This window comes from Aotus nancymaae, unplaced genomic scaffold (genome assembly GCF_030222135.1).
Source record: "Aotus nancymaae isolate 86718 unplaced genomic scaffold, 86718_ANA_hifiasm-v0.15.2.pri h1tg000028l, whole genome shotgun sequence".
Lineage (NCBI taxonomy): Eukaryota > Metazoa > Chordata > Mammalia > Primates > Aotidae > Aotus > Aotus nancymaae.
The window spans coordinates 30,100,771-30,122,107 of NW_026988441.1; the positions used below are offsets into that span (position 1 = coordinate 30,100,771).

A 21,337-nucleotide genomic window follows, 5' to 3' on the forward strand; every position below is an offset into this window, starting at 1 on the left:
GCAACACAAAAAATTAGCCGGGTGTGGTGGCGCTCGTCTGTAATCCCAGGTACTCGGGAGGCTGAGACAGGAGAATCGCATGAACCCGGAAGGTGGTGGTTGCAGTGAGCCAAGATCGCGCCATTGCACTCCAGCTTGGGCAAGAAGAGCGAAAACTCCGTCTCAAAATAATAATAATAATAATAATCCACAAAGAAAACCAAAAAACCACAAAACAATCTGCTAGGGGTGTGGGCCTTTTGGGCAGAGCAGCAAAGTCTGTCTATTATGTCTGCCTACCACTTCCCAGGCCTCCTGTGTCACCTGGATGACGCCTGTGTCAGCAACCCCTGTCATGAGGATGCTATCTGTGACACGAATCCGGTGAACGGGCGGGCCATTTGCACCTGTCCGCCCGGCTTCACGGGCGGGGCATGTGACCAGGATGTGGACGAGTGCTCTATTGGTGAGAGGAGCTCCATCATCTGGGAATGGGCTGGGAAAGAGGGGAGAGGAGGAGGTCCCGGCCAGCCACGCCCACACCAAACGTGCTGCATCGCGCAGGCGCCAACCCCTGCGAGCACTTGGGCAGGTGCGTGAACACGCAGGGCTCCTTCCTGTGCCAGTGCGGCCGTGGCTACACCGGACCTCGCTGTGAGACCGATGTCAACGAATGTCTGTCGGGGCCCTGCCGCAACCAGGCCACGTGCCTCGACCGCATCGGCCAGTTCACCTGTATCTGTATGGCAGGTGGGTGGTGGGCGTGGCCTGGGCGGGTCCTGAGTCAGGGGGCGGGGCCAGAGAAGCCCGCGGCTGGGGAGAGGAGAGGAATGGGGTGGAAGTGGGTTTGGAGTGCGACCCTTAGAGACTGAAGCCCGGAAGGCGGTGGGCTCAGGGCCAGAACGGAATCTTGTGTGAGGCTAGGGGCGTGGTCAAGTGGAGTCAGTAGAACCTCAGGTGGGCTGCCTACCACCTGAGTAGTATTCTGGGCCTGAGGACCCACTCAGGAAGGGGCTGGGGATAGAGAAGCAGGGTCGGGGCTGTTGTGTGGTCAAGGTGAAGCCTGCAGACAGTCTTGCAGTAAACCTGGGCTCAAGGCTATGGGGGTACTGGGGCTGGGGGCAGGGTACTGGGGAAAGGGCTTAATCTGAGGACTGGGGAGAGAAGGAGGAGTTTGAAGGCAAGGTCTCGACGGATTCCCACGAGCCTTGGGCCATTTGGGAGGACAGCTGGGTAACAGCCCAGCCTGTGGCTGAAAATTAAGGTTGGGCTGGGGGCATGGGGGTGGGGACTAAGGGTCGGGGGATTTGTCTATGAGTAGGAAGGGAAGTACTTCCTTCCTTGCACTCCGTTTACACCATGGGGTAGCCCCCACTTTCCTAAGCCCGGTTACCTGCCACCAGGCTTCACAGGAACCTATTGCGAGGTGGACATTGACGAGTGTCAGAGTAGCCCCTGTGTCAATGGTGGGGTCTGCAAGGACCGAGTCAACGGCTTCACCTGCACCTGCCCCTCGGGTGAGGACCTCGGGAGAGGGAGCCTGAAAAACATGTTTGGGAAGGGGCGAAAACTCCAGGGTGGGAACCTATAAAACCACGTCAGCGGATAACTTGTAATAGAAACCATATGTTATGAAGCACATGGAAGTTAATGTAAATCCAAGTAAGTGGGTTTTTCCACCCAAACAAGGCGAGGCTGGTGAGGGGTGTACTGCTCTCACCCTTTCTGGGCCTCTGCTCATCCCACTCCCCACCCCAGGCTTCAGCGGCTCCACGTGTCAGCTGGACGTGGACGAATGCGCGAGCACGCCCTGCAGGAATGGCGCCAAGTGCGTGGACCAGCCTGATGGCTACGAGTGTCGCTGTGCCGAGGGTGAGGCGGGCCGACGACAGTCTGACGAGAATCAGGAGGCGGCACTTGTGGGGGACAGGGCCAATAACAGACTTGGGGAGAGCTTGGGGGCAGGATTGTAGCAAGGCAGGACCCAGTGACGGATTTGGGGGGTGGAGCCCATAAAGTATATAGACTGACAAAAGCCTAGGTGTGGGGCCAAAGGGTTGGAGCACAGGGTGCCTGTAACTGAATGGGAGGGCCCAATACCTTCCCCTGGCACCTGCCATGTGCTCCCATCTCCAGTGGAGGATGGGGCAGAAACAGGGCTGGAGGTGGGGCCACAGCTAGGGGTGGGATTTAACTATGGGAAGGTCTTAGCCAGGGGCAAATTCTGGAGCTTGTAGCGGGGATGGAGTGGAGGCAAGTGGGGGGTGGGGCCTGTATTGACCGGGACTCCTGACAGCTTGATGGGCAGGTTCAGATAGAGCTGAACCAGGATTGGTCCGAGGCCTCACCTGTGGGCAGGTCCCTGGCAAGTGGGCGGAGCCTGACCCTGTCCGTCCCCGCCCCCCCCCCCCCCCCCCGCAGGCTTTGAGGGGACGCTGTGTGAACGCAACGTGGACGACTGCTCCCCTGATCCGTGCCACCACGGTCGCTGCGTGGATGGCATCGCCAGCTTCTCATGTGCCTGTGCTCCTGGCTACACGGGCACACGCTGTGAGAGCCAGGTGGACGAGTGCCGCAGCCAGCCTTGCCGCCATGGGGGCAAATGCCTAGACCTGGTGGACAAGTACCTCTGCCGCTGCCCTTCTGGGACCACAGGTGGGAATGGGGGCCGGGGCAGAAACAGCACACCTGGAGGGGCACAGGGGTTTGGGAAGGGTGCATCTAATGGGGCACAGTGGTGGCCACTCCATGCGTTCCTGGCCTCCAGGTGTGAACTGTGAAGTGAACATTGACGACTGTGCCAGTAACCCCTGCACCTTTGGAGTCTGCCGTGATGGTATCAACCGCTACGACTGTGTCTGCCAGCCTGGCTTCACAGGTGGGCAAGTGGCTGCCATGGAGAGGGTGTCCTTAGATCGAGGGTGAAGTCACTCATCTCTGTTGGCTTGTTTTGCCTGTATCTGTGCAGACTCTTGTCCAGTGAGGTTGTCCATACTTTGCCCTGAGGTTGTGCTGTCTCACTGGCATAAGGTTGTTTCAAGATTTTTCTGGAGGCCAGGCTGGTGGCTCACGCCTGTAATCCGAGCACTCTGGGAGGCCTAGGCAGGTGGATCACTTGAGGTCAGGATTTCGAGACCAGCCTGGTCAACATGGTGAAACACCGTCTCTACTAAAAATACAAAAATTAGCTGGATGTGCTGATGCTCGCCTATAGTCCCAGCTACTTGGGAGGCTGAGGCAGGAGAATTGCTTGAACTGAGGAGGCGGTTACAGAGAGCCAAGATCAGGCCACTGCACTCCAGCCTGGGCAACAGAGTGAGGCTTCATCTCAAAAAGAAAAAAAAATTTTTTTTCTGGAACATAGATCAATGTGACTGAGTTATCTCTGAATGGGGCTAAAGTAATCGTTGATGGAAATGAAAATGACTTTGCTAGGTGTGTTGGTTCACGTCTGTAATCCCAGCACTTTGGGAGGTTGAGGCATGAGGATCACTTGATCCCAGGAGTTCCAGACCAGCCTGGGCAACATAATGAAACCCTGTCTCTACAAAAAAATAAACATATTCCCAAAGCCAGATTAGTCAATAAGTAAATAAACACACACACACACACACACACAAACTTAGGCGGGCTTGGTGGTGCCTGTCTGTAGTCCCAGCCACTCAGGAGGCTGAGGTGGGAGGATCACTTGAGGCCAGGAGGTAGAGGCTGTGGTGAGGTATGATCATGCCACTGCAGGGCGACAGAGTGAGACCCTATCTCAAAAAATATAAAGAAGAAAATAAAAAGAAGGGGACTTCATGGAAGTTTGGGGACCAGGATGATCTGGGGCAAGGCAGCTCTTGGTTGAGGAGGTGGATGTCCTAATTTGCACAAGAGCTGATGCCTTATGAAAAAGAGGTTGTCCTTGCTCGGGGGTGTGGGTGTCCTAAGTGGGATCAGGTTGTCCCTCCCTGGTTGTCCTTGCTGCCTTTGTTCTGAGATGAGATTGCTTGTATGCTCCCCAGGGCCCCTTTGTAACGTGGAGATCAATGAGTGTGCTTCCAGCCCCTGCGGCGAGGGAGGTTCCTGCGTGGATGGGGAAAACGGCTTCCGCTGCCTCTGCCCGCCTGGCTCCTTGCCCCCACTCTGCCTCCCCCCGAGCCATCCCTGTGCTCATGAGCCCTGCAGTCACGGCATCTGCTATGATGCACCTGGCGGGTGAGGGCCCTTCTCAGCCTCGGACACTGCCCCCTCTCCCTGGCCCACCTGCCCGCCCTGACTACCCTCCCCTGCCAGGTTCCGCTGTGTATGTGAGCCTGGCTGGAGTGGCCCCCGCTGCAGTCAGAGCCTGGCCCGAGATGCCTGTGAGTCCCAGCCCTGCCGGGCCGGCGGGACCTGCAGCAGCGATGGAGCGGGCTTCCACTGCACCTGTCCCCCTGGTGTTCAGGGTGTGTACCTCACCTTCCCTCTGTGGCCCCACCAACATCATTGTTCTCTCATCTCCCTTCTCTCCTCTCTCCTCTCCGTACACTGACTTCTTTTTTGCTTTCAATCGTTTCCCTCCAGGAGCTTGGGAGGTGGGTATCAAGGTGAGGACCCTGGAGGGAGATGGGATCAGGGTGTCCTTTAAGACGATCTGACTGCTTCCCTCTTCCATGCCCCACAGGACGTCAATGTGAGCTCCTCTCCCCCTGCACCCCAAACCCCTGTGAGCATGGGGGCCGCTGTGAGTCTGCCCCTGGCCAGCTGGCTGTCTGCTCCTGCCCCCAGGGCTGGCAAGGTACACTGCCTGCTTCTCTCCCCTCCTCCTCTCCATCTCCTTTGCCCCCTGCCCTATCCTGGATGATGCTGGAGATCCAGAGGGCGTCCTACTCCCAGCCCTGCCTTTGAGAGGGGCTTCCTGGCCAGGTGTAGTGGCTCATGCCTGTAATCCCAGCACTTTGGGAGGCCGAGGTGGGCGGATCACCTGAGGTCGGGAGTTCGAGACCAGCCTGACCAACATGGAGAAACCCTGTCTCTACTAAAAATAGGAAATTAGCTGGGCATGGTGGCGCATGCCTGTAATCCAAGCTACACGGGAGGCTGAGGCAGGAGAATCGCTTGAACTCGGGAGGTGGAGGTTGTGGTGAGCCAAGATTGTGCCATTGCACTCCAGTCTGGGCAACAAGAGGGAAACTCTGTCTCAAAAAAAAAAAGAGGGGCTTTCTTCTGGGAAGGACAGAGCTGGACACAAATACTTGCAACCAGTGTGAGTCAGCCCTGGGAAGAGGAAGGGAGATGGGGCAAGAGATGCTGGAACTCGGGTGGGGTTTTGGGTACAGCTTCCTGAAGGAGCAGACCTCATAGTATGTATTTGCCACCTCCTGAGAAGGGAGACGACCGTTCTGAAACTGCATATGCAAAATTGCTCAGACTGGAATGACAGCATGCCTTATTTTATCTTCACTCACCTCAGCCTGCAGGTTCTTCCTAAGCCTCAGGTCCCCGAGACACTGCCCTGTACCCTCTAACCCAAATGTAATCTTGCTTCTCACCCCCAGGTCCACGATGCCAGCAGGATGTGGACGAGTGTGCTAGCCCCTCACCCTGCGGCCCTCATGGTATCTGCACCAACCTGGCAGGGGGTTTCAGCTGCACCTGCCATGGAGGCTACACTGGCCCTTCCTGTGATCAGAACATCAATGACTGTGACCCCAGTGAGTGCACGGGAGCTTTTGGGGGTGCTGCTCTGGGGAACACAGGCCTTCAGCTTGAACCGCGTGCCTGTCACTGTGCTGTCATTTCATCTTCACACTTCTCTTACTTTTCTCATTTTATTCATATGGAAACCGAGACCCGAGGAGGTTGGGTGACTTGCCCACGGCCATGGAATGAGTTAGGAGATGAGTTGGGCTTGGAGCCTTAGGAGTCTGTGTACTGCCTCTCTGCTTTTTCTTTTTGTTTGTTTGAGACTGGGTCTTAGCTCTGTCACTGGAGTACGGTGGTGCGATCATGGCTCACTGTAACCTCTACCCTCCGGGCTCAGGTGCTGCAGCCTCCCCAGTGACTGGGACTATAGGTGTGCACCACCACGCCCAGCTAATATATATATATACACACACACACACACACACACACACACACACTTTTTTTTTTTTTTTGAGATGAAGTCTTACTCTGTTGCCCAGGCTGGAGCATAGTGGTATGATCTCAGCTCACTACAACCTCCACCTCCTGGGTTCATGCGATTCTCCTGCCTCAGCCTCCTGAGTAGCTGGGACTACAGGCACAAGCCACCATGCCCAGCTAATTTTTGTATTTTTAGTAGAGATGGGGTTTCACCATGTTGGCCAGGCTGGTCTCGATCTGTTGACCTCATAATCTGCCCACCTCAGCCTCCCAAAGTGCTGGGATTACAGGCGTAAGCTACCGTGCCCAGCCTATTTTATATTTTTTATAGAGATGGGGTTTTGCCATGTTGCCCACAGTGGTCTCGAATTCCTGGGCTCAAGCAATTTACCTGCCTCCATCTCCCAAAGTGCTGGGATTACAGGCGTAAGCCATCACCCCCGGCCTGAGTTAGTGTTGTGTGCAAACTATGAGATAAAAGGCTCTCACAGAGGGTTCTCCAGGGGTGCTGCCCAATAGACAAATAACACAAGCCACATATGCAATTTTAAATTTTCTAGTAGCCACATTAAAAAACAAACAGAAACAGGAGATATTAAATTTAATATTTAATATTTATTTATTATTTATTCAGAGTGAGACTGTGTCTCCTGGGCTGGAGTGCAGTGGTGCTATCACAGCTCAGTGCAGCATCGAACTCCTGGGCTGAGGCAACCCTCCTGTCTTAACCTTCCGAGTAGCTGGGATTACAGGCACTCACTACCATGCCCAGCTGATTTTTTATTTTAATTTTGTAGAGATGGGGCTCTCATTATGTTGTCTAGGCTGGTCTCAAACTCCTGGCCTCAAGCCATCCTCCTGCCTTGGCGTCCCAGAGTGCTGCCACTGTGCCAAATTTATATGTTTAAATTTAATTTATTCAATGTATATAACCTATTTTATTTAACTCAATGTATTAAAATATCATTTCAACATATAATCAATATAAAAATTGTTAATGAGATATTTTACATTTTTTCCTTTTTTTTTTTTATCTTTTTGAGACAATGTCTTACTCTGTCACCCAGGCTGGAGTGCAGTAGTGTGATCATGACTCACTGCAGCCTTGACCTCCCAGGCTCAAGTGATGCTCCCATCTCAGCCTCCCAAGTAGCTGGGACTATAGGCATGCACCACCATGCTCAGCTGATTTTTGTATTTTTGGTAGAAATGGGGTCTTGATATATTGCCCAGGTTGGCCTCAAATGCCTGAGCTCAAGTGATCTGCCCACCTTGACCTCCCAAAGTGCTGGGATTACAAGTGTGTGCCACCACACCCAGCCTATTTACAGGTGTGAGCCACCGCACCTGGTCTTTCCTTTTTTTTCGGGACGGAGTCTTGCACTGTCTTCTGGACTGGAGTGCAGTGGCACGATCTTGGCTCACTGCAACCTCCGCCTCCCAGGTTCAAGGGATTCTCCTGCCTCCGCCTCCAGAGTAGCTGGGATTACAGGCGCCCGCCACCATGCCCAGCTAATTTTTCTTTTCGTATTTTTATTACAGACAGGGTTTCACTATGTTAGCCAGGCTAGTCTCGAACGCCTGACCTCGTGATCCACCCACCTCAGCCTCCCAAAGTGCTGGGATTACAGGCATGAGTCACTGCACCTGGCCACACAATTTCAAGGACTCAGTAGCCACGTGTGGCTAGTGACCGTTGTTCTTGACCTGTCCCAAGCACAGGAATTAGATCAGGCACAATTAGCAGCATTTGCTTGGCAGCTTAAAGAGACCTTTTGGTTCTCCCAACACCTGCCCCTTGCCATATAGGTGAGGTTTCCAGATAAAGGAGGGGACGAGGCCACAGAAGGGGATGGATTTAGATTCCTCTGACCAAATGCACCCCCTCCCAGTTGAACCTGGTTTCCTCCTGAATTCTTTTCAATCCGAGGCATATCCCAGTCAGACTGGGCTAATGGGGGCAAGGTAGGTGACCAGACCGCCTTCCTCCTGCCCTCAGACCCATGCCTGAACGGAGGATTGTGCCAAGATGGCGTGGGTTCCTTTTCGTGCTCCTGCCTCCCTGGTTTTGCTGGCCCACGTTGTGCCCGCGACGTGGATGAGTGCCTGAGCAGCCCCTGCGGCCCGGGTGTCTGCACCGACCACGTGGCCTCCTTCACCTGCACCTGCCCACCTGGCTACGGAGGCTTCCACTGCGAGCAGGACCTGCCAGACTGCAGCCCCAGGTGGGCAGGACCTCTGCTTGGAGCGCAGGGACTCTGGCTTGGGATGGGGGCCTGGGATGAAGTGGGGACAGCAAGGATTGGGTGGAGTCCTCAACTTGGGACCCACTTAGGACTCTGATGACTGGTGGGGCAGGGCCAAGGAAGCAGGGTGTCTGTTTCGGAGGTCACCTTGGAGTCTCTGGTGCCTGAGAGGGCATGGCCTCCAGCTTAGGGCTGAAGACCCTGATGAATTGGATGGAGCTAAGGGACTTGGTTGGCTTCTGCTGCGGCTGCAGCTTCTTGCGGAGATAAGGGTCAGGGAGTGGGACGTCCCGAGCACAACCTAGGACTGAGGAAGGAGGGCGGGGCCTGCGAGGGGGCGGAGCCTGATTCTCCTTCCTACTTCTTCACCTCCAGCTCCTGCTTCAATGGCGGGACCTGTGTGGACGGCGTGAACTCGTTCAGCTGCCTGTGCCGTCCCGGCTACACAGGAGCCCACTGCCAACATGAGGCAGATCCCTGCCTCTCGCGGCCCTGCCTGCACGGGGGCGTCTGCAGCGCCGCCCATCCTGGCTTCCGCTGCACCTGCCCCGAGAGCTTCACGGGCCCCCAGTGCCAGGTGAGTGGAGTTACTGGGGACCTGGGGGAGGAGGCTGACCGGGATCCTAGGAGGGAGAAGCTAAGTCCGGGCACAGCTACTCCAGTCTCCCCAGTACTGACTCTGAGTGCTTCCCCTCCAGAAGCTGGTGGACTGGTGCAGCCGGGAGCCTTGTCAAAACGGGGGTCGCTGCGTCCAGACTGGGGCCTATTGCCTTTGTCCCCCAGGATGGAGTGGCCGCCTCTGTGACATTCGAAGTCTGCCCTGCAGGGAGGCCGCAGCCCAGACTGGTGAGGGGGAGCACGCGACCAGGCGTGTGGGGCTCCACGAGGGGGCTCGGGCACGTACCTCCTGCTAGTATGAGCTGAATGGGGTGCCATAGAGCCTATGGGGCATGATGGGATGTGTGGCTGAGTGTTGTGGGTGTGTGAGCATGAGGCAACTGGCCAGGATGGCGTGTGTGTTGTTACCGTGAGACAGCAGGGATGGTGTATGTGCTGCAGGTTGTGACCAAGCTGCTGTGAGCATCGAAGGCATGTGTGTGTTTGTCAGTGAAGAGACCTTTCCTGCTGGGGGGATGTGTGAGAACCTGATGGAGTGTGGGTGTGATCCTGGGGACTCATTCCAGCAAGGATGTTGAATCATGTGTGGCAGAAGGGGGATGTATGGGGTCACCGCCATTCCTGTGCCACTTTCCTCTTTGCAGGGGTGCGGCCAGAGCAGCTGTGTCAGGCGGGTGGGCAGTGTGTGGACGAAGACAGTTCCCACTACTGCGTGTGCCCAGAAGGCCGTACTGGTAGCCACTGTGAGCTGGAGGTGGACCCCTGCTTGGCCCAGCCCTGCCAGCATGGAGGGACCTGCCGTGGCTACATGGGGGGCTATGTGTGTGAGGTAAGGGGGTGCCCCCAGGAGAGGGAAGAAGAGGTGGGCATGCCTGAGTGTGTCTGGGCACACATTTCTGTACATCTGTGGCTTGGTGTGGGTATGTCTCTAGACATGTCTGAGTTTTTGCTTTTGGGACTCTTGGTATATCTGTGGGTGTCACTGTGGGTAGATCTGGGGCGTTGGTTTTTTTTTTTTTTGAGTCAAGGTCTCACTCTGTCACCCAGGCTGGAGTGTAGTGGTGCAATCTCAGCTCACTGCAACCTTCGCCTCCAGGGGTCAGGTGATTCTCCTGCCTCAGCTTCCCGAATAGTTGGGATTACAGGTACCTGCCAGCACACCCAGCTAATTTTTGTATTTTTAGTAGAGACAGGGTTTCACCACGTTGGCCAGGCTGGTCTCAAACTCCTGATGTCAGGTGATCTGCCCACCTCAGCCTCCCAAAGTGCTGTGAGCCACCATGCCCAGCCTGGAGTGTTTTTCTCTCTGAACCTCTGTCCAGTTGTTTCCTGGGCATATCTGTGTGTGTATGAGTGTGCACCTTTGGTTGTGTATGTTAGGATGTCTAGGTGTTTTCCTTCTCTCTCTTTCTCCTTCCTTCCCTTTCCGACAGGATCTTGCTTTGTCACCCAGACTAGAGTGCAGTAGTATGATCATAGCTCACTGGCAGCCTCAAACTTCTGGGCTCAAGTGCTCCTCCTGCCTCAGCCTCCTGAGTAGTTGGGACTACAGGCATGTGCCACTATGCCTGGCTATTATTATTATTATTTTTTGGAGAGATAGTGTCTGGTCTTGGGCTCAAGTGATCTTCCTGCCTCAGCCTCCCAAAGGGCTGGGATTACAGATATGAACCACTGTACCTAACCCTCTTTTACATTTTTTTTTTTTTTTGGAAAGGGTCTCACTTTGTTGCCCAGGCTGAAGAGCAATGGTGTGATCATACCTTATTTGCAGCTTCGAACTCCTGGGCTCAAGTGATCCTTTCACCTAAGCCTCCTGAGTAGCTGGGTAGCTGGGACTACAGGTGTGTACCACCATGCCTGGCATATATGTGTGTGTGTGCCAGGCACATACCTGTAGTCCCAGCTACTCAGGAGGCTGAGGCAGGAGGACCACTTGAGCCCAGAAGTTTGAGGCTGCAAGTGAGCTATGTCATACCACTGCACTCCAGCCTGGGTGACAGAGCAAGACTCTGTTGGAAAGAAAGAAAAGAAGAAAAGATCTCTCTCTCTCTCTTTCTCTCTCTCTCTTTCTCTCTCTCTCTCTCTCTCTCTCTCTCTCTCTATATATATATATATATATATATATATATATATATATATTTTTTTTTTTTTTTTTTTTTTTGTAGAGATGGGGGTCTTGCTATGTTGCCCAGGCTGGTTTCAAACTCCTGGCCTCAAATGATCCTCCCATCTTGGCCTCCCAAAGGGCTGGGATTACAGGTGTTAGCCACCACTCCTGGGCTGGGGTGTTTTTTTGTGTTTGCATGTGTGTCCCTCTGCACTGAGTGTGTCCGTGGCCCTATGTGTTTGGGTGTTTCCTTGCACTGACTGTGTCTTTGTGTATGTCCTGCACACTGGGCGTGTCTTTGTGTGCTGGGCATCTGTGTGTGTCCTTTTGTGCTGGGGTTGTGTCTTCATGGGTATGTCCAGGTGTGTCTGTGTCCCACTAAGCTGAGTGGCTCCCTCTCCTGCCCCACTGAAGTGTCTGCCTGGCTACAATGGTGACAATTGTGAGGACGACGTAGACGAGTGTGCCTCCCAACCCTGCCAGCACGGGGGCTCCTGCATTGACCTTGTGGCCCGATATCTCTGCTCCTGTCCCCCAGGAACGCTGGGTACGCCACGGCCAGGGTTGGGGGACAGGATGGGAGGCTGTCTTCATCCCATCCTGACTACCTGCCCCCACCCCCCTGTTTCTTCCCCCAGGCGTGCTCTGTGAGATTAATGAGGATGACTGTGGCCCAGGTCCACCCCTGGACTCAGGGCCCCGGTGCCTACACAATGGCACCTGCGTGGACCTGGTGGGCGGCTTCCGTTGCACCTGTCCCCCAGGATACACCGGTTTGCGCTGCGAGGCAGACATCAATGAGTGTCGCTCAGGTGCCTGCCACGCGGCACACACCCGGGACTGCCTGCAGGACCCAGGGGGGGGTTTCCGTTGTCTTTGCCATGCTGGCTTCTCAGGTAAGCGTTGGAGAAGGGGCTGGCCTGGGACCCCGCCTGTCATTCCCCATTGTGGCTAATCTACATGCTCCTGCTCGCTCAGGTCCCCGCTGTCAGACTGTCTTGTCTCCCTGTGAGTCCCAGCCATGCCAGCATGGAGGCCAATGCCGTCCTAGCCCGAGTCCTGGGGGTGGGTTGACCTTCACCTGCCACTGTGTCCAGGTAGGTGTGGGTGAGGGCCTCTGGAGGAGGAGTGGGGCGTGGCCTCCTGTGAACTAGGGGCGCGGCCTCTAGGAGGAAGATGTGGCTTTAGGGGAGAGGTGGAAAGAGAAGGGAGTTTCTGGGAAATGCTGACATTTCCCCCAGGTGTGGTGGCTCACGCCTGTAATCCCAGCACTTTGGGAGGCCTGAGGTGGGTGGATCACTTGCCAGGAGTTCGTGACCAGCCTGGGGAACATGGTGAAACCCCCGTCTCTACTAAAAATACAAAAATTAGCCGAGTGTGGTGGCGGGCACCTGTAATTCCAGCTACTCGGAAGACTGAGGCAGGAGAATTGCTTGAACCCGGGAGGCGGAGGTTGCAGTGAGCAGAGATCGTGCCATTGCTCTTCAGCCTGGGCAACAGGGTGACACTCCGTTTCAAGTAACAAACAAACAAAAAACAAAGACACAATAAAACCCCTGACATTTCCTGGAGGTTTGAAGGAAAAGGTGTTGGGGGGCGTGGCCTCCAGGGAGGGCGGAGCTTATTTGCCAGGTGGGGTCTCCGTTGTGGAAAGGCGAGAGGTTGGGTGGGACATGGGGAGGTTGGGGGGTCTCAACCTTCCTTAGTTTTGACCTCTTCTCTTCCCCCTCTTGTCCCTTCTTTTCCCCACTCTTTCGTTTCTTCTACTTCTTCCTTCTACTCCCCTCCCTCACTTTTTTTCCTCTCTCCCCAAACGCCACCCCCAGCCGTTCTGGGGTCCGCGGTGCGAGCGGGTGGCGCGCTCCTGCCGGGAGCTGCAGTGCCCGGTGGGCGTCCCATGCCAGCAGACACCCCGCGGGCCGCGCTGCGCCTGCCCCCCAGGGTTATCGGGGCCCTCCTGCCGCAGCTTCCCGGGGTCGCCGCCGGGGGCCACCAACGCCAGCTGCGCGGCCGCCCCCTGTCTCCACGGGGGCTCCTGCCGCCCCGCGCCACTCGCGCCCTTCTTCCGCTGCGCTTGCACGCCGGGCTGGACCGGACCGCGCTGCGAGGCGCCTGCCGCGGCACCCGAGGTCCCGGAGGAGCCGCGGTGCCCGCGCGCCGCCTGCCAGGCCAAGCGCGGGGACCAGCGCTGCGACCGCGAGTGCAACAGCCCTGGCTGCGGCTGGGACGGCGGCGACTGCTCGCTGAGCGTGGGCGACCCCTGGCGGCAGTGCGAGGCGCTGCAGTGCTGGCGCCTCTTCAACAACAGCCGCTGCGACCCCGCCTGCAGCTCGCCCGCCTGCCTCTACGACAACTTCGACTGCCACGCCGGTGGCCGCGAGCGCACTTGCAAGTGAGCCCATCCACCCGATCGATCCGTCTGTCCATGCATCCATCCCAGTGTTTGTCTATGGTCCCTGCCTGTCTTTCGACCTGCCCATTCACTTGCCCTGTTTCTTTTTGCACTCTATCTACCCATCTGTGCCCCACGTGTCCATCCGTCCATCTGTCTGTTTATCCACGTGCCCTGCCTATCTTGTTTCTATCTGCCTATGCACTTCTGTGCCCTGCTTGTTTGTCCTTTTCTCCACCCAAGAATTCCATTTTTTTTTTTTTTTAACGGAGTCTTGCTCTGTGGCCCAGGCTGGAGTGCAGTGGTGCAATCTCTGCTCACTGCAACCTCTGCCTCCCGGGTTTAAGCAATTCTCCTGCCTCAGCCTCTGGAGTAGCTGGGATTACAGGCGTGAGCTACCGCTCCTGGCTGAATTCCTTTGTGTTTAGACAGGGTCTCACTCTGTGGCCCAGGCTGGAATGCAGTGGCCTGATCTCAGCTCACTGCAACCTCTACCTCCCAGGCTCAAGTGATCCTCCCACCTCAGCCTCCTGAGGAGCTGGGATCACAGGTGCAAGCCACTGAGCCCAACTAACTTGTGTACTTTTTGTAGAGATGGGGCTTTGCCATGTTGTCCAGGCTGGTCTTGAACTCCTGAGCTCAAAGTGATCCACTCAGCTCAGCCTCTCAAGGTGCTGGGATTATGGGCCTGAGCCACCGAACCAGGCTAAGAATTCCTTTTATTCCTCTGTGTACCCAACTGTCTTCCTATACCCCCACTTGTCCATCCTTGGGCCAAATCTGTCCATCCATGCACTCTTTTTGCCCCTCTATATAGCTATTCATCTATCTATGCATGCCCCTAACTCTCTCTGCCCCTTTTCTGCCCCTCTGTATGTCTATCTGGGGCAGTCCTTCTGTCCATCCCTATACCCCGCCTTCTATTCCTCTGCATACCTCTCTGTCTGCTTGGAAGCCTCCATCCCCTTCCCATCCTCATCTTCCCTGATTTCCCCCTTACTCACTCTGCTCCAGCCACGCTGGCCTCTCTGCTGTTTCCCAGATACCCCAGGGCCTTTGCACAAGCTGTTCCTACTGCTTGGCTGTTCCCTTCCCCTACATGGCTCCTCCCTCACCTCCTTCAAGTCTTTGCTGAAGTGGTGGTTTCATTTCACTTCAATGGTGCATTCCTGTAGTCCCAGCTACTTGGAGGATCGCTTAATACCTTCTCAGTGAGCTCCTCCCTGGTTACTCTCAGCCCTTCCTCTGCTTGATTTTTCTCCTTAGCATTTAATTCCATCCAGCACTCTGTGTGTGCATGTTTATATATATATATATATTTTTTTTTGAGACATGGTTTCTCTCCCGTTGCCCAGGCTGGAGTGCAGTGGTGTGATCTTGGCTCACTGCAACCTCCACCTCCTGGGTTGAAGTGATTCTCCTGACTCAGCCTTCCAAGTACCTGGGATTACAGTCACTGGCCACCAAGCCCGGCTGATTTTTATATTTTTAGTAGAGATGGGGTTTCACCATGTTGGCCAGGCTGGTCTTGAACTCATGACCTCAGGAGATATGCCCACCTCAGCATCCCAAAGTGTTGGGATTACAGGCGTGATCCACTGCCCCCAGCCTGTATTTTGATTTTATTGATGAGTGATGGAGATGCTGTATATTTGGCTCATGTATCTCCTTTACTGTCTATCTTCATGGAGTGGAATGCCAGCTTCACATGGGCCAGGGTTTGTGGCTGAGCCTTATCCTTGTGCCTGCAGCAGTGCCCAACATATGGCAGTCAGTCAGTTAGTACTTACCGATTAATTAATAGTTAGCCAGTGAGGCCAGGAGTGTGGTGTGGGCTTACAGTCCCAGCTACTTGGGAAGCTGAGGAGGGAGGATCATTTGAGCCCAGGACTTTGAGACTGCAGAGAGCTATGATTGAACCACTGCACTCCAACCTGGGTAACAGAGCAAGACCCTATTTCAACCAATCAATTAAAAAAAAAAAAAAAAGACAATTATCCAGGGCCGGGTGCGGTGGCTCACGCCTGTAATCCCAGCACGTTGAGAGGCCTAGGTGGGTGGATCACCTGAGGTTAGGAGCTCAACAGCAACCTGGCCAACATGGTGAAATCCCGCCTCTACTAAAAATACAAAAATTAGATAGGCATGGTGGCCTGTAATCCCAGCTACTTGGGAGGCTGAGGCTGGAGATTTGCTGGAACCGGGAAGGCAGAGGCTGCAGTGAGTCAAGATCCTGCCACTGCACTCCAGCCTGGGCGGCAGAGTGAGACTCTGTCTCAAATAATAATAATAATAATCATCATCATCCAATGAATGGTTAGATTTGCAGAAAGCCTCACATGGGCTCGAACATTCATTCCAGTCCCCTGTGCAAGTCTTGTCTGGAGTCTCTGTGCTCTACCCTGTGTGTGCATGGGATGGGGGATCATCTCCTCTGACCCCTGACCCTGCCCCTCTTTGCCTCACCCCACCCTACCAGCCCGGTATACGAGAAGTACTGCGCCGACCACTTTGCCGATGGCCGCTGCGATCAGGGCTGCAACACGGAGGAGTGCGGCTGGGATGGGCTGGATTGTGCCAGCGAGGTGCCGGCCCTGCTGGCCCGCGGCGTGCTGGTGCTCACAGTGCTGCTGCCGCCGGAGGAGCTGCTGCGTTCCAGCGCCGACTTTCTGCAGCGGCTCAGCGCCATTCTGCGCACCTCGCTGCGCTTCCGCCTGGACGCGCACGGCCAGGCCATGGTCTTCCCTTACCACCGGCCCAGTCCTGACTCCGAACTCCGGGCCCGTCGGGAGCTGGCCCCCGAGGTGATCGGGTGAGTGACCCCACCTGGAAGAGCCGTGGGGGCGGGGGAGAGGAGTGACACCGTTGATCCAGGTCTTGTGTGTTTCATTTCACTTTAAGTCTTTACCCACTAGATGTCAGGAGCACCGCCTCCTGACTGTGACAAGCAAAAAGTGTCTCCAGATTGAGCTAGTGCTTCTGGGGTAGAATTGCCCCGGTCTAGTGCTGGCTCCTGGGGAGGCAGGTGGCTAAATGGCTTGGCAGAGTGGCTAAGGGCATGTGTAGGGTTTTTTTTCTTAAAGACATGGAAAATAGAGCCAGGTACAATGTTGTATTCCTGTAGTCCCAGCTACTTGGAGGATCTCTGGAGCCCAGGAATTCGAATCCAGCCTGGACAACATAGCAAGACCTCGATCTCTCTCTTTTTTTCTTCCTTCCTTCCTTCCTTCCTTCTTTCTTTCCTTTCTTTCTCTCTCTTTCATTCTCTCTCTCTCTTTCTTTCTTCTTTCTTGATGGAGTCTTGCTCTTTGTTGACCAGGCTGGAGTGCAATGGCGCAGTCTTGACTCACAGCAACCTCCATTTCCTGGGTTCAAGTGATTCTCCTGCCTCAGCCTCCTGAGTAGCTAGGATTACAGGCGCCCACCACGTCTGGCTAATTTTTGTATTTTTAGTAGAGATGGGGTTTCACCATGTTGGCCAGGCTGGGAGACCTTGTCTCTTGAGAGAGAGAGAACGGCTGGAGAGATAGAGGTTGAATCAGGGCATGTGTTACTGGGATCCCAGTGAAGGAGGGAATTTGGAGAAAGCAAGGGTCTTTGGTTGGGTTCCTGGGTGCAGAGCTTGAGATAAGCGTTCAGATCCATGTGATGTATTGGAGGCGTCTCCCTGGAGAAAAGGAGTGAAGGAACAGAGCGGGGTGGGGGAGCAACTAAGGAAGGAGGTGGGCTCAGCTGGAGGCCCCAGTCTGATCCCATGGGGAGCCTTGGAGCATGAAAAGCACCTTGGAGTTGGTCCCATCTTGTGCTGCACTGTGCATCTCAGCCAGTTTCTGGCTGTTGGCTGCCCTAGGGGGTGTTGCCTCCCAAGTGAGGGAGTCTGCCTTTTGCTGAGGACAGTTCTGGGTAGAAGGAGCAGCTGTCTATTAGAAGCACATGCTCATAGCAGCTGGGGGAGATAAGTGCACCAGCCTAGTAAAGGATCACCTCCACTAGGATGCGTGAGGAGAGTTACTAAGATGTTGATATAAAAACACTGTCCAGGCCAGGTATAGTGGCTCACGCCTGTATTCCCAGCACTTTGGGAAGCTGAGGTGGGCAAATCACGAGGTCAGGAGATTGAGACCATCCTGGCCAACATGATGAAACCCCGTCTCTGCTAAAAATACAAAAATTAGCTGGGTGTGGTGGTGGGTGCCTGTAATCCCAGCTACTCGGCTGAGGCAGGAGAATTGCTTGAACCAGGGAGTTGGAGGTTGCAGTGAGCTGAGATCGTGCCACTGCACTCCAGCCTGGTGACAGAGTGAGACTCTGTCTCAAACAAACAACAAAACAATGTCCATTGGCTGGGCATGGTCAGGCCGGTAAACCCAGCACTTTGGGAGGCCAAGGTGGGAGGATTGCTTGAACCCAGCAGTTCAAGACTAGCCTGGGCAACATAGTGAGACCCAGTCTCTACAAAAAAAAAAAAAAAAAAAAATTAGCCAGATGTGGTGCCACATGCCTGTGGTCCCAGCTCCTTGGGAGAATCAGGTGGAAAGATTGCTTGAGCCAGGGAAGTCAAGGCTGCAGTGAGCTGTGATTTCGCCACTGTGCTCCAGCCTGGGGGACAGAGTGAGACCATGTCTCAAGAAACAAAACAAAACAAAACAAAAAACAAAAAAATAGACTGGGCACAGTGGCTCATGCCTGTAATCCCAGCACTTTGAGAGGCCCAGACAGGAGGATCACTTGAGGTCAGGAGTTCAAGACCAGCCTGGTGACATGGTGAAACCCTGTCTCCACTAAAAATATAAAAATTAGCTGGGTGTGGTGGCACGTGCCTGTAATCCCAATTACTTGGGAGCCTGAGGCAGGAGAATCATTTGAACGGAAGTTGCAGTGAGCTGAGATTGCGCCACTGCACTTTAGCCTGGGCGCAAGATCAAAAAAACAATGTCCATTGGATTCACGGCTCTGGGGGTACTGCTGAGCACAGCAAGACACGTTTTGGGCCTTCGGTGGGGTTGGATGCCAGCTGGATGCAGGTGGGCCATGGACACCTGTGAGTGGAGATGGCGCTTCTGAGCCACGCACTGGGGAGGCAAGGTGGGGCTTGGTGCCAGGAGGTACATCAGGCAACTCTTGAGCCCTCTGGTCCCTCCCTGCTGTCGCTGCAGCTCGGTAGTGATGCTGGAGATTGACAACCGGCTCTGCCTCCAGTCGCCTGAGAATGATCACTGCTTCCCCGACGCCCAGAGCGCCGCTGACTACCTGGGAGCTCTGTCAGCGGTGGAGCGCCTGGACTTCCCGTACCCACTGCGGGACGTGCGGGGTACAGCCCGCCCTTGGGGAGGGGCTGGCGAGGGCGGAGCGCGGGGTTGGTGGGGTAGTCGAAGCCACACCCCCTGCTGAAGCCCCGCCCCCTGCCTCCTGCCCTTAGGGGAGCCTCTGGAGCCTCCAGAGCCCAGCGTCCCGCTGCTGCCGCTGCTGGCGGCCGGCGCTGTCTTGCTGCTGGTCATCCTCGTCCTGGGCGTCATGGTGGCCCGGCGCAAGCGCGAGCACAGCACCCTCTGGTTCCCCGAGGGCTTCGCACTGCACAAAGACGTGGCGGCTGGTCACAAGGGCCGGCGGGAACCCGTGGGCCAAGATGCGCTGGGCATGAAGTGAGGACCCTGCTCGCTCCCTGTCCCTGACTACGGGGACCTTGTGAGCCCTGGACCCTGCCTTGACCTGACTCTGACCTCTGACCCCACCCCAAATCCTCCTTCCCAGCCGGACAGCTCTAGTGTCCCCTCTCATATCCCCTCTTCCCATTGTCCACCAGGAACATGGCCAAGGGTGAGAGTCTGATGGGGGAGGTGGCCACAGACTGGATGGACACAGAGTGCCCAGAGGCCAAGCGGCTGAAGGTACTGCCCCCTCCTCTGACCTTTGCCCCGTCCTCTGACCCTTCCCTTCAGGGTACTGGGTGGGGTCCCCAGTGGCTAATGGGAACGCTCGGGATGTTGCCGCTGTCCCCATCTCCCAAACTCTAGAGAATAGTCACAACTTTGCAACCCTGTTTTCTTAGCGTGGTTCTGTGGCCTCAGAGGGTGGAAGGAGATTTGCCCTTGGGGCCCCCAGGGTCCCTGTGGGCAGGTGGAAAATCCTTCACTCCATCCTGCCCCTCCCCAGCCAGGCTCCTTCTTCCTGGCCAGACTGCACTCTTTCTGGAGGGGTTCCCTAGCTCAGAGAGCGAGTCTGCCTTATCTCTGTCAGTTTCTACTTTGTCCAGCATGGGCTTAGCCTGAAATGGTTCCAAGCTGGTTCTGAGCACCATTTCATCTCTTGGAATCATGCCTTTGGGTTCAGTATCAGTCAGCTTTGGCTGCCATTAAAAAATCCCCAAGAGATGGATAGTCTGAGGTGAGGAGTTTGAGACCAGCCTGAACAAAATGGTGAAACCCCATCTCTACTAAAAATACAAAAAATTAGCTAGGGATGGTGACAGGTTCCTGTAATCCCAGCAGGAGAATCCCTTGAACCTGGGAGGTGGATGTTGGAGTGAGCCTAGGTTGCACCATTGCACTCCAGCCTGGGCAACAAGAGTGAAACTTTGGGAAAAAAAAAATGTCCTGCAAAATAGGTGACCTAAACAGAAATTTATTTTTTCACGGTTCTGGAGGTTGGAAATTCAAGCCCAAAGTGTCATCAGGGTTGGTTCCTGGTGAGGGCTGTCTTCCTGGCTTGCAGATGGCTGCCTTCTCATTGTAGCCTCACATGGCCTTTCCTCTGTGTAGACACAGGAAAGAGAGAGAGAGAGAGAGACGGGGTTTGTTGGTCAGGCTGGTCTCAAACTCCTGACTTCGTGATCTGCCCGCCTTGGCCTCCCAAAGTGCTGGGATTACAGGCATGAGCCTCCGTACCTGGCCCCCATCCTCTTCTTATAAGGATACTAGTCCTATTGGATTAGGGTCCCACCTTTATAACCTCATATAACCTTAATTACCTCCTTAAAGGCCTATCTCACCAGGCTTGGTGGCTTGTACCTGTAACTTCAGCTACTTGGGAGGCTGAGGCAAGAGGATTGCTTGAGTCCAGGAGTTGGAGGCTGCAGTGAGCTATGATTACACCTCTTCACTCCAGCCTGGGCAACAGAGCAAGACTCTGTCTAAAAAACAAATCCTATCTCCAAATGCAGGCACATGAAAGTTTTTTTTTTTTTTTTTTTTGAGATGGAGTTTCACTCTTGTTGCCCAGGTTGGAGTGAAGTGAGTGAGATCTCAGCTCACTGCAACCTCCACCTTCCAGGTTCAAGTGATTCTCCTGCCTCCGCCTCCTGAGTAGCTGAGATTACAGATGCCTGCCGCCATGCCTGGCTGATTTTTGTATTTTTAGTAGAGATGGTGTTTCATCATGTTGGCCAGGCTGGTCTTGAACTTCTGATCTCAGGTGATCTGTCTGCCTTCCAAAGTGCTGGGATTACAGGTGTGAGCCACCGTGCCCAGCCCAGAAGTTTTAGATATGATTTAGGGTTTTAGTGTATGATTTTTATTTTAATTTTAATTTTATTTTTTTGAGACCGTATCTCACTCTGTTGCCCAGGCTGGAGTGCAGTGGCACAATCTCGGCTCACTGCAACCTCCGCCTCCCAGGTTCAAGCGATTCACCTGCCTCAGCCTCCAGAGTAGCTGGGACTACAGACCTGTGCTACCATGCCCAGCTAATTTTTGTATTTTTAGGAGAGACAGGGTTTCACCATGTTGGCCAGGCTGGTCTCGAACTCCTGACCTCAAGTGATCCACCTGCCTCGGCCTCCCAAAGTGCTGGGAGCCACCGCGCCTGGCCAGTGTATGACTTTTAGAGGGGGCACAATTCCAGACTCCTGCTAGCATTACCCATGAATGTCTCTAATGCACATCAGACATCTTATTTCATCTCTTT

The 21,337-nt window shown here is 54.8% G+C and overlaps 1 protein-coding gene across 1 annotated transcript in view; it reads left to right on the forward strand.

Moving 5' to 3' along the window:
- Window positions 1-21,337, forward strand: part of NOTCH3 (notch receptor 3) — a 44,245-nt gene that overhangs the window by 11,901 nt on the left and 11,007 nt on the right. Inside the window, exons 8-29 of the mRNA XM_064382136.1 lie at window positions 290-445; window positions 544-729; window positions 1,383-1,496; window positions 1,738-1,851; window positions 2,401-2,634; window positions 2,747-2,857; window positions 3,987-4,179; window positions 4,258-4,409; window positions 4,628-4,741; window positions 5,502-5,657; window positions 8,069-8,294; window positions 8,691-8,892; window positions 9,014-9,161; window positions 9,578-9,762; window positions 11,458-11,590; window positions 11,682-11,939; window positions 12,022-12,140; window positions 12,870-13,435; window positions 15,915-16,247; window positions 18,592-18,746; window positions 18,855-19,077; window positions 19,239-19,323. Of these exons, the coding sequence (XP_064238206.1) occupies window positions 290-445; window positions 544-729; window positions 1,383-1,496; window positions 1,738-1,851; window positions 2,401-2,634; window positions 2,747-2,857; window positions 3,987-4,179; window positions 4,258-4,409; window positions 4,628-4,741; window positions 5,502-5,657; window positions 8,069-8,294; window positions 8,691-8,892; window positions 9,014-9,161; window positions 9,578-9,762; window positions 11,458-11,590; window positions 11,682-11,939; window positions 12,022-12,140; window positions 12,870-13,435; window positions 15,915-16,247; window positions 18,592-18,746; window positions 18,855-19,077; window positions 19,239-19,323 (4,163 nt within the window). The remainder of the gene's footprint in view (window positions 1-289; window positions 446-543; window positions 730-1,382; window positions 1,497-1,737; window positions 1,852-2,400; window positions 2,635-2,746; window positions 2,858-3,986; window positions 4,180-4,257; window positions 4,410-4,627; window positions 4,742-5,501; window positions 5,658-8,068; window positions 8,295-8,690; window positions 8,893-9,013; window positions 9,162-9,577; window positions 9,763-11,457; window positions 11,591-11,681; window positions 11,940-12,021; window positions 12,141-12,869; window positions 13,436-15,914; window positions 16,248-18,591; window positions 18,747-18,854; window positions 19,078-19,238; window positions 19,324-21,337) is intronic.